This window comes from Bos taurus, chromosome 19 (genome assembly GCF_002263795.3).
Source record: "Bos taurus isolate L1 Dominette 01449 registration number 42190680 breed Hereford chromosome 19, ARS-UCD2.0, whole genome shotgun sequence".
Classification (NCBI taxonomy): domain Eukaryota; kingdom Metazoa; phylum Chordata; class Mammalia; order Artiodactyla; family Bovidae; genus Bos; species Bos taurus.
In genome coordinates this window covers 13,883,830-13,897,684 of record NC_037346.1, presented here as the reverse complement: position 1 = coordinate 13,897,684, position 13,855 = coordinate 13,883,830, and the positions used below count along the sequence as shown (strand labels likewise).

Genomic DNA, 13,855 nt, shown 5'->3' with positions numbered 1-13,855 from the left:
GTTGAAATAAGCAAGGACTTTGAGGTCAAACACTTTAACTTGGATCCTGGTCCTGGTATTTTGCAGCTGTGTGGTCTGAATTACAAATTCTTTTAACCTTGTTTTTTTTTATCTGAAATGCCAATAGTAACTCTTAGGGACACTGAGGATTTGAAACAGTAAAGTTTCTAACCAGTGATTTGTGCCCAATAAAGGATAACTATTATTATGAACTGTCTCCCTGTAAAAGCCCTGAAGCAAGAGTAAAAGATAAAGCTAACTATAATATTACTTGCTCAGTGGCTAAGTGTGTCTGATTCTGCAATCCCAAGGACTGCAGCATGCCAGGCTCCCCTGTCCTCCACTATCTCCCAGAGTTGGCTCAGATTCGTGTCCATTGGGTGATGCTGTCTAATCATCTCATCCTCCGCTGCCCCCGTCTCCCTTTGCCTTTACTCTTTGCCAGCTGCAGAGCCTTTTGCAATGACTCAGCTCTTCGCATCAGGGAGCCAAAGTATTGGAGCTTTAGCATTAGTCTTTCCAATGAATATTCAGGATTGATTTCCTTGGGGATTGACTAGTTTGATCTCCTTACAGCCAAGGGACTCTGAAGAGTTCTCCAGCACCACACTTGCAACGAATCACTTCTTTGGTGCTCAGCCTTCTTTATAGTCCAACTCACACCCGTACATGACTATTTGAAAAACGACAGCTTTGAGTACACTAACCTTTGTCGGCAAAGTGAAGTCTCTGCTTTTTACACTGTCTATGTTTGTCATAGATTTCCTTCCAAGCAGTAAGCGTCCTTTAATTTCATGACTGCCGCTACCTTCTGCACTGTCCGTAGTGATTTTGGAGCCCAAGAAAATAAAATCTGTCACTTTCCCCTTTTCCCCTTCTGTTTGCCCTGAAGTGATGGGGCTGGATGTTCTGACCTTAGTTGTTTTCATGTTGAGTTTCAAGCCAGCTTTTTCACTCCTCTTTCGCCCTCATCAAGAGGCTCTAATTTTTCTTCACTTTCTGTCAATCATTTGCATATCTGAGGTTGTCGATATCCCCACCCGCAATCTTGATTCCAACTTGTAATTCCTTCAACCCGACAAACCCGTTACTTGCTAATAAGCAAACGATACCTCAAGGCTTGAAAAAGTTTACGTTCAACTTTTACATTTTCTTACAGTAGTTTGACAAGGAAAACAATCACAGTAAAAATATGCCCAGATAGGTTAGGTGCAATAAACCTTCCCATGCACCACCGTTTTGGCCCTGATTGTAAGTAAAAGAAAAACGCGGAAACCAGGTGACTAAACAGCTTCAGCTTCTAGGACAGGTGCCAAAAAAAATCTTCCAAGTTGCAGGGGAAAAGTAGAGCTCATCACTAATGGACGTTGTGAAGCTATCAAAGGGGCATTCAGGCTCCATCTATCCTTTGTGTAAAAAGTAGCAATTAAAGAACACCCGTGTACCCACCATCCAGTTTTTCAAACTGGACTCGTTCTATTTCCATTAACCAAGATGATGGTTTTTCAAACGCAGGAACGACGACTCCCTGCAGCTCGGACAGCTGTGTCCTCCACAAAGTCTTCCCAGAGAACGAATCAGCTCCCTTAAAACTGGGCCCAGACCGCCCCGCCAGTCTCCCCGAACCAGAACTGCACCCGGAGTCCCCTCTTCGGCGGCCGGGTCACGTGACGAGGTGGCGCGGCCCCTCCCCCAGGCGCTGAGGGTCACGTGGGCCCGCGGCCCCGCCCTGTCGCCCTAGGCCGCGGCAAGGTGGGGCCTGGCGTTCGCCCCGGAAGTGGCTGTCGGGAGCTGACAGCTGCTGGGAAGGTGGCGGCGGCGGGCCCGGAGCAAGATGGCGCTGCGGCCGGGAAGTGGAGCTGGCGGCGGCGGGGCCGCGGGAGCCGGCACAGGGGCCGCCGGGGGAGGCAGGTGGGTGTGAGGAGCTGGACCAGGACGCGCCCCGCCGACGCAGGGGCCCCGCACCGGCGACGGGTGGTCGGCGGTTATGGCGGTTTTCGCCCGCGCCGACCCCTGTTCCCTGGAAACTAGGGCTGCGGGAGAAGGGTCGTCCTCCGGTAACCGGGGCCGAAGGGGCGGATGGAGCCTGGGCGCCGGACTCCTGTCCTCTACACTCGGGTGCTCTGGGGCCGAGCGGGGAGGAGACGGGGAGGAGGCGAGGGTCCCTTTGGCGCGGTTGGCAGCCGGCCGGGTGGGTCAAGGAGGGACCTCGACGCCTCGCTTCTAGCCCGGCTGTATCTGAAGCTGCCAAAGACTTCCCTTTCCCAGGGATTCACCAGGGGCTCGGAAAGATCTTTTCACAGAGCTGGACAGGTGTTTCCAAGATATATGTGTGTGTGTCTCTTCGCACACTTCGTCTTTCACCGTCTTGTCCTTTTACTTCCTTAACATACCAGAAACAGGAAAACCTGAAGACCTTTGCATTTGCTAAAGAGCTCTTGTAGAGGTAATTCTTAACACCTGTCTCCTCAATAAACACCAATTCACTGTTGAACAGCACGTAGGCAGTTATCAGGACAAAGCTTCCAGACTTTTACTTAATCCTTAAACAAATTTGCTTTCTCTGTCATATTTCAGCTGCTAATCGCCAGTGCTTCCCATATCCAGAAGGATAAAAGAAATGAATGAGTGCAACCTGGCAAGTTTACCATTTGAGGAAATGCTTGATTCTGTGAAGTTTATATCCCACTTCTGTTAATGACCTAGTCTGACTTTGTTTTGCTAGCCAACCCGAGGTTCATACACATTTGGAGATAAATTTAGTTCTTTATCTTAAGCATCCCAAATTATTTTTGGAAAACCAAGTGTTAGTTTTTTGATATGCAGGGTTTTAATTTTGGAGTCATGAATACCACAGTGTGAAGTCTTTAAAGTCATCACCTCCTGCAGGTGCTTGTAATATACATATATATATGTGCCAGAAAAAAGCAGTTGCTGTTAAATAAACCACCTGTGTGTGACTCCATCTTTCATTTTCTCTACACCTTTAGATTTAAGACTGCTTTTTTTCCCTTTTGTTTTCAGATTTTCACTGTTGCATTAGTTTTTCAGCATATTTGTTTTTTTTTTTTTAGCATAAGTCATTACTGGCTGGAGAAGACAAATACGTAAATCTCTTTTCTGAACATCAGGACATTTTTTGAGGGGCATTAATTTGATCAAGTATATGATGAATCATGGCACCAAGTTCTGGGGAAATATAAACTTAAAAGAATTTGGCATTCTAGACACAGGTTTGGGGGTTTTTGTTGTTTTTTTTTGAGGGGGATGTTTTTCATTTGGGGATTGTTTTTGTTTTCAAAACAGATGAAGGCATCTTTGGTGTAGAATGTTGAGTGGATCGTTTCCTTTAGTCTGTAGTAGTTTAACATGAGCACAGTTTTTTTTTTTTCCCTAAATATGGCCTGAATTGTGATAGAAATTAGAACTTTAAAATTTTTGTTTTCTATTTAAAATTTGGTTGTAGTAATGTTGCATTATTAAACTAGAGGATATATGAGAGAATAACTCAATTTTATATTGAAAAATGTGTGGTAAGTATTCCCTGCATTGGAGATTTTCCGAGGCTGAGAAACTATGCTTAATTTAAAAAGTGGACAGTTTTTAGAGACCAGTGGTGAGGGCTGAAGAAGCTAATGTTATGGCTGCGACCTAAGTATATTTTAGGGAAAAAGAAAAAGAACCAGGTGGTCTCTCTCAGCTTTTAATAGAGGAAATACATTAACCATAATTTACTGTATTTCTTAGGTACTTGTCTGTCTGCTAAGAGGCGAAGCAAAAAGCACTGGCATTTTCCACCTTTACTAATGTTAGCCTACTTTTGACTGGTATCCTGAATGGGCTACTTGGAATAAATTGTAGAGTTGTGTAAAGGGCAAAATTTGTCCAAGAGATGAGAAGTAAAAAAGCATTTTTTAAGTCAAGTATTCTAGGGAAAAAAAAAAAGTTGAAAAATCTTGGTTAGTCTGTATCCTTCTGGGATAGTATCATTAGTAAGCTTGTCCATTTCCTGCATTTATAAGCTCCTTAAGGGCCTCCTCATCTTTTTATCTTCCACAGTATAGTACATTGTACACACAGAAAACATTGTATAAATATTTGTGGATTCAAGCATCATTGGAGGCAAACAAGAGCTATTTCAGCTGGGCCTCACTTTGAGGAGGGGTCTGCCCTGGTGGCTCAGAGGTTAAAGCTGCCTGCAGTGCGGGAGACCTGGGTTTGATCCCTGGATCCGGAAGATCCCCTGGAGAAGGAAATGGCAACCCACTCCAGTATCCTTGCCTGGAGAATGCCATGGACGGAGGAGCCTGGTGGGCTACAGTCCACAGGGTCGCAAAGAGTTGGACAAGACTGAGCAATTTCTCTTTCTTTCATTTTGAGGAAGAGGAAAGGGTCAAGAGATTGTCATGGAGATGGGAAGGCCTAGTGAACAGTAGGGGACAGCAGGTAGGCTGGATGGTGGACTGTGGCACTGAGTGGGAGAGAAGAGTTGTGAGAGAAAACTGAAAAAATTCTGGTCCAACTGGAGCGGGCCCTGAATATAAACTAAGGAAATTTGATTTAAGGAGGAATCACTACATTGTTTAATCCCAGGAGCAGCCTTATCAAGGGCTTCCCAGGTGGCGCTAGTGGTAAAGAACCCGCCTGGCAGTGCAGGAGATGTAAGAGATGTGGGTTCGATCCCTGGGTTGGGAAGATCCCCTGCAGGAGGGCATGCAACCCACTCCAGTATTCTCGCCTGGAGAATCCCATGGACAGAGGAGCCTGGAGGGCTACAGTCCATGGGGTCTTAACAGAGTCAGACATGACTGAAGCGACTTAGCATGCACACATGCAGCCTTATCAAATGGTCCTTTAGGGAGATGCGCCTCACCTGTGCTACATGAACTGCATTAGAAGCCATAGCGTCTGCCGGTGGGGAGATCCATTGGGAGGTCTTGTTGTGTCCAGGCTTCAGAGAGAAGGAAAGGCTGATCTGGGTTAGTCACGAAGATAGCTAAAAGTGGATGAATGAGATAGGCATGTGACCAATAGAGCTCACAGTGCCGCTTTCATACCAGGACACAAGTGACGCACAGTGGTTTCATCTTTGAAGTCAAATTGCTTGTCATCTTGCTGCCCAGTTTTTGGCCAAGCTTTTGCTGTCTTTATCAGTATCTTACCAGTCTTTAAGTACGGTGGCTGTTAGTGGTCTAAACATTTCAGAGAGTCTTATGAGTGGTACATAGGTCAGTAGGTAGTTTGGGTTGTTGTATAATTATTGGAGTAAGTCATGTTTGTCGATAATATTCTTATTTTTATTAATTTTTGTTAAAATGTAGTTGCTTTACAGTTTTATGTCAGTTTCTATTATACGGCAAAGTGAATCAGCTATACATATACATATGCCCCGTCTTTCTTGGATTTCTGTCCTATTTAGGTCACCACAGAGTACTGAACAGGGCTCCCTGAACTAGGCAGCAGGTTCTCATAGATATGTAGTATGTATATAGTGTATAGTATCAGTAGTGTAGATACGTCATCCTTATCTCTCAATTCCTCCACCGCTCCCCTTCTCCCCCTTGGGCTTCCTACCTTTGTTCTCTATGCCTGTGTCTCTATTTCTGTTTGGCAAATAAGATCATCTGTATTGTTTTCCTAGATTCCACATATATGCATTAATATACGATATTTGTTTTTCTCTTTCTGACTGACTTTACTCTGTGTGACAGTCTCTAGGGCCATTCAGGTCTCTTCAAATGACCCAGTTCTGTTCCCTTTTATTGCCAAGTGATATTCCATTGTAATTATGTACTACGTCTTCTTTATCTAGTAATACCCTTAATTTAGTTTTTGTGTATGTTTTCAAAGTAACCTTTATAGGTCTATAATCTTTAAAACTGATTTTGAAGTCTCAACATGTTGACTACTTAAACACATTGCTCCTCAGTTTATAAATCTTAGTGTGTGATTAACTTTAAAAAAAACTGAGTCCTACGAAATTTCAACTTGCAGTTTTAACATGTTATCCACTTAACACATTGCTTAGCTAATAAATTTTGTGTGCTGTTCAGAAAAGCTGTTCACTGTTCAGGCCTCTCTTTGGGTGCAGGCCCACTTGTCAGCAGGATTTGTGAGTGTTTCAGATCCTCTACAAGGCTGTAAATGACATGTAACCGATAGCTGTCCAACTAGAAATTTGTAAACCACCTTACCAAAAAAGTTCTTGATCAAAGTATTTTAAAGTTACAAGACTCTGCAGTTTGGGTTTTAGGCCTTTTCCTGGTCAAGGGGGGTGTTGTGCAATAAAAAAATGCAAAGACACTTAAATTTGGCATAATATTCCTGGATCTCACTATGTGCCTAGAAAGACTCTCAGAAATCCCCTTCAGATTCTTATCTTCCAGATTTAAGGACTTTTCCCACTCAGATTTTTTCTTCTTCTGTATTTGTCCCATTTTCTTTCCCTCTGGTCTCAGAGAAAGAAGTCCTTCATCCTTTTGCTGTGTTAATCCTATCCTCTCAAAAACCTTGTTTCTCAGTCTCTAATTATATCTTTTGTATCCTAAATCTTTATCTCTGCAGCTCCTGTATCCTGTGATGAAACTGCTCACTCAAAGATCATCATTTTTAAAAACAGCAGTCTTTATTTATTAACCCCCATTCTTATCAACTTCTCTATAGCATGAGACACTGGTAACTCCTTCCTTAAATGTGGTCCTACCCCAGTTATAACTTTCAGCTATAATCAATTTCCTTGGTTCTCAGTGGCCATTCCCTACACAGTTTTCACTAAGAATTCTCCAGGGTTGCCTTTTGTTGTCTTCTAACTATGTATACACATCCCCTTGACTCCTTCATCCACAACCAGACCTTATATTTTTTTCTCTTTTTACCTTTATTTAAAAGAGCCTAGGGGACTTCCTACTTAATCACTGGACTCTGTACTTCCACTTCAGGGAGCACGGATTTGATTCCTAGTCAGAGAACTAAGATCCCACATGCCACAAAGTGTGGCCAAAAAATAAAGAAAAGAGCCTAGCTAGATTGATGCAGACCCTTCTCTTGCTCTGGCGTTACTTCTCTGATTGCCTGTTAGAATGCTCCCTGTGGACACCTTCCTAGCACCTTGCTCCCCACACCTGCTAACATTGGGTTCCTGTCTGCAGTGAACAGTGTCACCATCCTTGTAGTCACTCAGGCCCCAAATTTCAGAGGCATCTTCAGTTCTTTCAGCTTTTTCAATACTGTTTGTCCATCCAGGTAGTTGCTAAGTCCTGTTGATTCTTCCTTTTAAATAACTGTCATTCATCTCTTCTTTTCCATTCCTCCTACTCTGGTTATGGCCCCTTTCTTATTAAGATTACTTTAATAGTTTCTTTAGCTATTTCTTCTTACTTCAAGTCTTCTCTGCATACCCCATTACCAGAGAAATGTACAGCACATTCCTGATCATTTCTCTGCTGAGAACCTCTGACATCAGGGTGATGTACATCCAAATCACAATGAGGTAGTCCTACACACTCGTTAGGATAACTATCATAAACAAACAAAAATCCAGAAAATAAGTGTTGGTGGAGGATGTGGAACCTCCACCTGGTCCATTGGGAATGTAAAATGGCACAGCTGCTGTGGAAAACAAGCAGTTTTTCAAAAAGTAACCAGAGAATTACTATGTGGCCCAGCAACTCCACTCCTAGGGAGAGACCCAAAAGAATTGAAAGAGGGACTCCAAGAAATACTCGTACATCAATGTTCGTAACAGCATTATTCACAACAGCCAACCCACTGTCCATCAACAGATGAGTTGGATAAGCAACATGTGGTAAGTACAAACAATGGAATATTACTCAGCCATAAAAGGGAATGAAATTCTGACATGTGCTACAACTCGATGAACCTGAAAATGTTATGCTAAGTGAAACAAGCCAGATGCAAAAGGACTAGTACTGTATGGTTCCATCTAAGGTGGCTAGATTAGACAAATTCATCAAACCAGAAAGTAGAATAGTGGTTACCAGGGGTTGATGGGGGGAGAGAGTAATGGGGAGTTATTGTTTAATGGCTACAGAGTTTCTGTTTGTGATGGTGAAAAAGTTGTGGAAATGGATCTTGGTGGTGGTTGTACAACATCGTAATGCCATTGAACTATACACTTAAAAATGGTTAAAATGGTAAAGTTTTATATTATGTATATTTTACCACAATTCTTAAAAATCTGACTTTATGTACTCTTCAAAATCAGACATTTTAAAGGCCTTCTCCAGTCTGCTTACTTTTCCAATCCTGTGTCTTGTATTCAGCCTTAAATCATTTTTCTGAACGCGCTTCAGCTTCGGCCTCTGAACTTCTGTTCAAACTTGCTGTATAGTGTGCCTTTCTTTTACAATATAGCTCGAGAGGCACCTCCAGAAACGTTCCCAAGATTTAACCCATCCAATTAGTCTGTTTTCTTCTCATTTCTGTTAGTATTCTGGCCCTCTCACAGGCCCTAGTACAGTCTATCCTATGTTAAAAGTTATTTGCCTGCGTCTGTGTCTTCAGCAAGCCTGAGCTCATTCAGGCCTTTTGTGTAATAGGCACCCAATAAATGTTCACTGAATTGAATCTAATCCAGCCCTCTCATTTTATGGATGGAGAGATCGGAATCCAGGGGAGTCACACAGCGACAGAAGCAGGATCAGTTTCAAAGTCTTATCTCTTCTGGTTCAAAATTTTCCCCCTTGGCTAACCTGCTGACTGTCATGCATACTATGGATGCTCAACCTGTTTTGATGGTGGATAATTCAATACTTTATTATACCGTGGAACAGATACCAGGGCCCTGGTTACAGTTTTACTTATGTAAAATGTTACGTTTTATCTGAAATCTTTGCACTAGGAAGATCCTCATATATTTTTTAAAAATATTATTTATTTGGCTGCATCGAGTCTCGGTTGCGACATGCTGGTTCAGTAGCTGGGATAGGCAGGCTTAGTTGCCCCTAGGCGTGTGGGGTCTTTGTTCTGCAGCCAGGGATCAAACCCGCATCCCCTGCATTGCAAGGCAGATTCTCAGCCACTGGACCACCAGGGAAGTCCCAGTCCTGATGTATCTTTGTTCTGTTTTCAGCTTCATGTTTCCAGTTGCCAGTGGATTAAGACCCCCTCAAGGTATGTGAACGTTTATGTTGTCAGCTTTCATTTTTCACTATTTGTTTCTGAACTTGGGGATTAAATGAGTAAAAAAAGTTCTGTTGCTGCCAAATAGAGTCAAATTTTCTTGTCTTGAACCTGACAGCTTACTCCTAGAATTTCTCAAAAATTGGGTAATCTGGGGAATAAGAAAAATTATTCCTCATTCCTCCCAAACTTATTTAAATATCAAATCAACAGGTTGTTATTTAACCTCAGAGATGAAGGAGACTTTTAAGACAGGAGTATTAAAGAAACAAGTGACAACAATGAAATGAATTGTAGTTCTCTGAATGCCAACTTTCTCCTGTCTTCTAGATTGTTAGCTCTGTGGGGCAAGGGCTGTGTCTGCCTTATGTTCATGAGTATCTCCAGCACCCAGCATGCTGATAGGAAATAATCAGGTCTTTTATAGCTGCTTATGGAATGAAAAAATGAACCTCTTTAGTTGTTTTAGCCTATGTTTTCTGTATATGAATTTGATCTTACTATAATCATGTACATAAGTTATCACATATTCTGCTTCTGTTTAAACTATTTTAAGTCTCTCTTATTTCTAGCAGTTTGTCTGCTAGGTATATTCCTTCTCTTTCAGTTTCAGACAAGGGCCCACCAGTATCTATTCTAGCTTTGTCTTCAAGGAAACAGTAGTGAAGGGGTATAATCTCAGCTCATGTCTCTGTACCACTGGGACAGAACATTGACAGAAGAATATGCTTGTCTGTCTTCTCACTTCCCCCACTCCTGTGTACCCACTTCCTCTCCACAGTCCAAGCCTTTCTGAAAACTGGCCCTTCTCACAAAGCCAGTGTTGACCGGTTATGGTAGGCCTGCTACAGAAACAGAGACTCCCAGGTTACCAGTAGAGATAAATGATAAGGAGCAGCTCAGTAGCAGGTGGTCAGTGTCTCCATTCATAATCAGTGATGGAGGCTGAGTTTCAGGTAAATTTTTCCAAGGGTCAGTTGTATTCTTGCTCACGCTTATTCATTATTTAAGCTCTCTCTAATTAGATGTGTCCTAGATTTGGATCAAGTGGTTGGAGGTCTGTTGTTGTTTAGGAAGACATCACAGCGTTTTGTGTTTATTTTTGTGGCTCCTAATTTTGCATTTTTATAAACTTTCAAGTAAAAATCTACATATGAAGCAAAGGAACAGGACAAGGATAGAGCCCACAAGGTTGCCTGATATTTTTTTCTTCTGGAATTTGCAGGTGTGTTAGAGTGGACTTTTTGATCTTTTGAAGGCTTTAAATTACACATGGGTTATTTCTGAAAGCCTATACAAGGAACTGACAAGAAGAGTGGCCACCAAAGTGAATGGGAGACAGAAGGGAAGCAAGACTTGTTTTTCAACTGTTTGTACTTCTGTGGCTTTAGATGTCATGCCATATCTTTGAGTTACCTGTTCAGGACTTAAATACAATTATGAAAATACATAAAACTAGAGCTCCAAAGGCGTCAGAGGGATAACAGCCTCCTGTGCTATATCCAGCCTCTGCACTCTCGTTGTGCATGATGGCTCACTCCCTTACTCTTTCAAGTCTTTGCTTAAATGCCATCCTTTTGGTGAAACCTCTTCTGACTATGAAATGGCAGCCACTTCTCTCCCTGACTCTCTTACCCCCTACCCTCACCTGATATTCACTTATTTCTTTTTATTATCTACCCCAGTTACAGTGTAAGTTCCATGAGAGTCAAGACCTGGCTTTGTCCAAAACTGTGTACCTAGAATGGTGCCCGACTTAGAGTAGGGCTTCAAATATTTGAATAAATGATTAATATAAGGGAATAACTTGCCACTGATCAGTGTTACCTCAAATGTAATATCCATGCTTCTGATACTAAACTCTGTAAATACCTTGAAGGTACACAAAATCCACTAGATAAACATGGTAGACTTTCAGGTCAGTTCAGTCACTCAGTCGTGTCCAACTCTTTGTGACCCCATGAATCGCAGCATGCCAGGCTTCCCTGTCCATCACCAACTCCTGGAGCCAACCAAACTCATGTTCACCGAGTCGGTGATGCCATCCAGCCATCTCATCCTCTGTCGTCCCCTTCTCCTCCTGCCCCCAATCCCTCCAAGCATCAGAGTCTTTTCCAATGAGTCAACTCTTCGCTTTACCAGACCTTTAATTTTTTTTAATCAAAATTTGATTCTTTTAATCCTTCTACTAGAACTAGCATGGATGTGATCTGTGGTACAGTATAAAATTAGGATGAAATTTGTGTTCAGGCTATGTAGGGATTTTGTTTTATTCTCTGTTGCATACCAAGTATTTAGAACTGTGCCTAAAATATAGTAGACATTTAGTATTTATTAAATCCCTGGAGGAATGTAGTTTTCATTGTCCTCTTGGGACTACTTCTTTGGAAAAGTTTGGGAGGTACCATACGATAAATCATACTTTCATCCATTATATACTTTGCATGCCAATGGCTGTTTTGTGGTGTTATATTAACCATATAAGGAAAGAGAAGAGAAGTACCAATTCTTTAAGCATATTAGGTATTAAACAGTCTTGTGAATGTGAAACCGAGGTACAGAAAGAAGTTAAGCAAGTTTGCCCAAGGTCCCAAACCTAGCAAGTGATATTTTTAGTTGGCTTCAGAAGTTCATGCTCTTAACCTACTTTTGTATTAAAAGAAGCTTAATTAATATTAACTCTTAACTACTAGTTATTTGCTGCTGCATAGAAAATTACCCCAAAACTTAAACAGTTTACTATTAAAATAGTAAACCACGCTGTGTCTGTGAGTCAGGTATCTGGGAGTAACCTCACTGGGTGGTTCTGGCCCAGGACCAAGGAGATTGCAGTAAAGATGTCAGCTAGGACTGGAGTCATCTAAAGGTTTGATGAGATGGCTCATTCACATAGATGGCAAATTTGTGCTGTCTTTTGGCGGTAGGTCTCAGTTCTTGCCACATGGATTCTCCATTCTCCATAGGACTGCTTGAGTATTCTCGTGATGTGGCAGTGGCTTTCCCAACAGCTGATCCCAGAGAACAAGGATGAAGCTGCACAGTTACTGAGAACAAGCCTCGTTTCCACAGCGTCCCATTGCTTATACTGGTCAACCCTATTCAGTGTGGGAGGGAAGGACAAGGACATGAATGCCAAGAGATAGAGATCCCTGGGGGTCATCCTGAAGGCCAGATAGGTCATGTTGTGTATTTTTTAAGTGTGTGCAAAAATTCTGTACAAGTATTATCTTCATTTTACAGATGAAGTTTTGTTAGCTTGCCCAAGATCACAAAGCTAAGAAATTCATGGACCTGGAATTTAAAGCAAGTCTGTCTCACACCAGAGCCTATGCCTTTTCCTCTCTACTCTGCCATTTCCCAAGAAACAAGTCCTTTAGGTACTTAGAGTTTTAAGAAAGTAAAGTGCTTACTTTCGACCTTAACAATATCTTTGTTTTTCAGCAGGTCTGATGCCGATGCAGCAGCAAGGATTTCCTATGGTCTCTGTCATGCAGCCTAACATGCAAGGCATGATAGGGATGAATTACAGTTCTCAGATGTCCCAGGGACCTATTGCTATGCAGGTACTTGCCTCTTCTTAGCCAGTGTTTACAAAGTTATTGTTAATTGTCTACATACCAAGCTACGTACTCGGAGCTTAATGTTATATTTAGAAATAAGTGTGGTCTGCATCTTAGGTGGCTTCCTTTGAAATAAAGTGAATATATGCCACTGCCCCAACCCACGTCTCCACGGGGAGATGCTCAAACGCTCCCAGGCAGGTCTGGCTCAGTCTTGGGGGGTCACTGTTCCTTTCTGCTGGGTCCTGGTGCGCACAAGGTTTTGTTTGTGCCCTCTGAGAGTCTCTGTTTTGCCGAGTCCTGTGGAAGTTCTGTAATCAAATCCCACTGTCCAGAGTCAGATTCCCTGGGGGTTCCCTGTCCCTTTGCTGGATCCTCAGGTTGGGAAGTCTGATGTGGGGCCTAGAAGCTTTGCAACAGTGCGATACCTTCTTTGGCATTATCGCTCTCCAGTTTGTGGGTCGCCCACCTGGCAAGTATGGGATTTGATTTTAATGTGATTGCGCCCCTCCTACTTGCGGCTTTTCCTTTGTCCTTGGCCATGGGCTATTCTTTTTTTGGTGGGTTACAACATCCTCCTGTCAATGGTTGTTCAGCAGGTATTTGTATTTTTTGTGCTCTTGTAGGAGAAGATGAGCACACGTCCTTCTACTCCACTGTCTTGATTACAGGAGTGGGCTTTTTTTTTTTTTGCCATGTATTATTTAATTAACATTTTTAATTTGTTATGTTTTAAAAAACTTCTTAAAGGAGTCTTTTGTTATTAAGTAAATAGAAAACCTCATTCGTTGTAACAGAGGATAACCAAAAAATAAATATGGTGAATCAAAACAGTATTACTAAATACTAGCTAGATGCTATTACTCGTTGGAGTTGATAAACCTCGTATTTACTTTCTCTTCATTTTAAAAAAAAGGAAATTATGTCTACAATTTACCTGTAAGTGGCTCAACCAAAAAAAAGTATAGATGTGTAGAAACAGAGCAAAGTGTTAATTTCAAGTTTTTAGTTTTAGTGTTCTTTCAAGTTTTCTGTAAGTTTTCAATTAAAAAAAAAAACAAGGGGTTGGGTGAAAATAACATGTAAAACGAGATGTAAATGGGAATCTGAGAGTTGCAATGGAATTAAAGAGAATTTTCCTGCTGTCATGCTGA

General features: G+C 42.0%; 1 protein-coding gene across 10 annotated transcripts in view; it reads left to right on the top strand.

Annotated features, from left to right (window-relative positions):
* The first annotated feature begins 1,764 nt into the window (after positions 1 to 1,764).
* SYNRG (synergin gamma) overlaps positions 1,765 to 13,855 on the top strand; it is an 85,432-nt gene continuing 73,341 nt past the window's right edge. For 7 of the 10 annotated variants that reach the window (XM_005220018.5, XM_005220016.5, XM_005220014.5 and 4 more), the window contains exons 1-3: positions 1,765 to 1,911; positions 9,092 to 9,132; positions 12,583 to 12,704. In XM_005220018.5, the coding sequence (XP_005220075.1) occupies positions 1,835 to 1,911; positions 9,092 to 9,132; positions 12,583 to 12,704 (240 nt within the window). In that variant the 5' untranslated portion in view covers positions 1,765 to 1,834. 10 annotated transcript variants of the gene reach the window in all.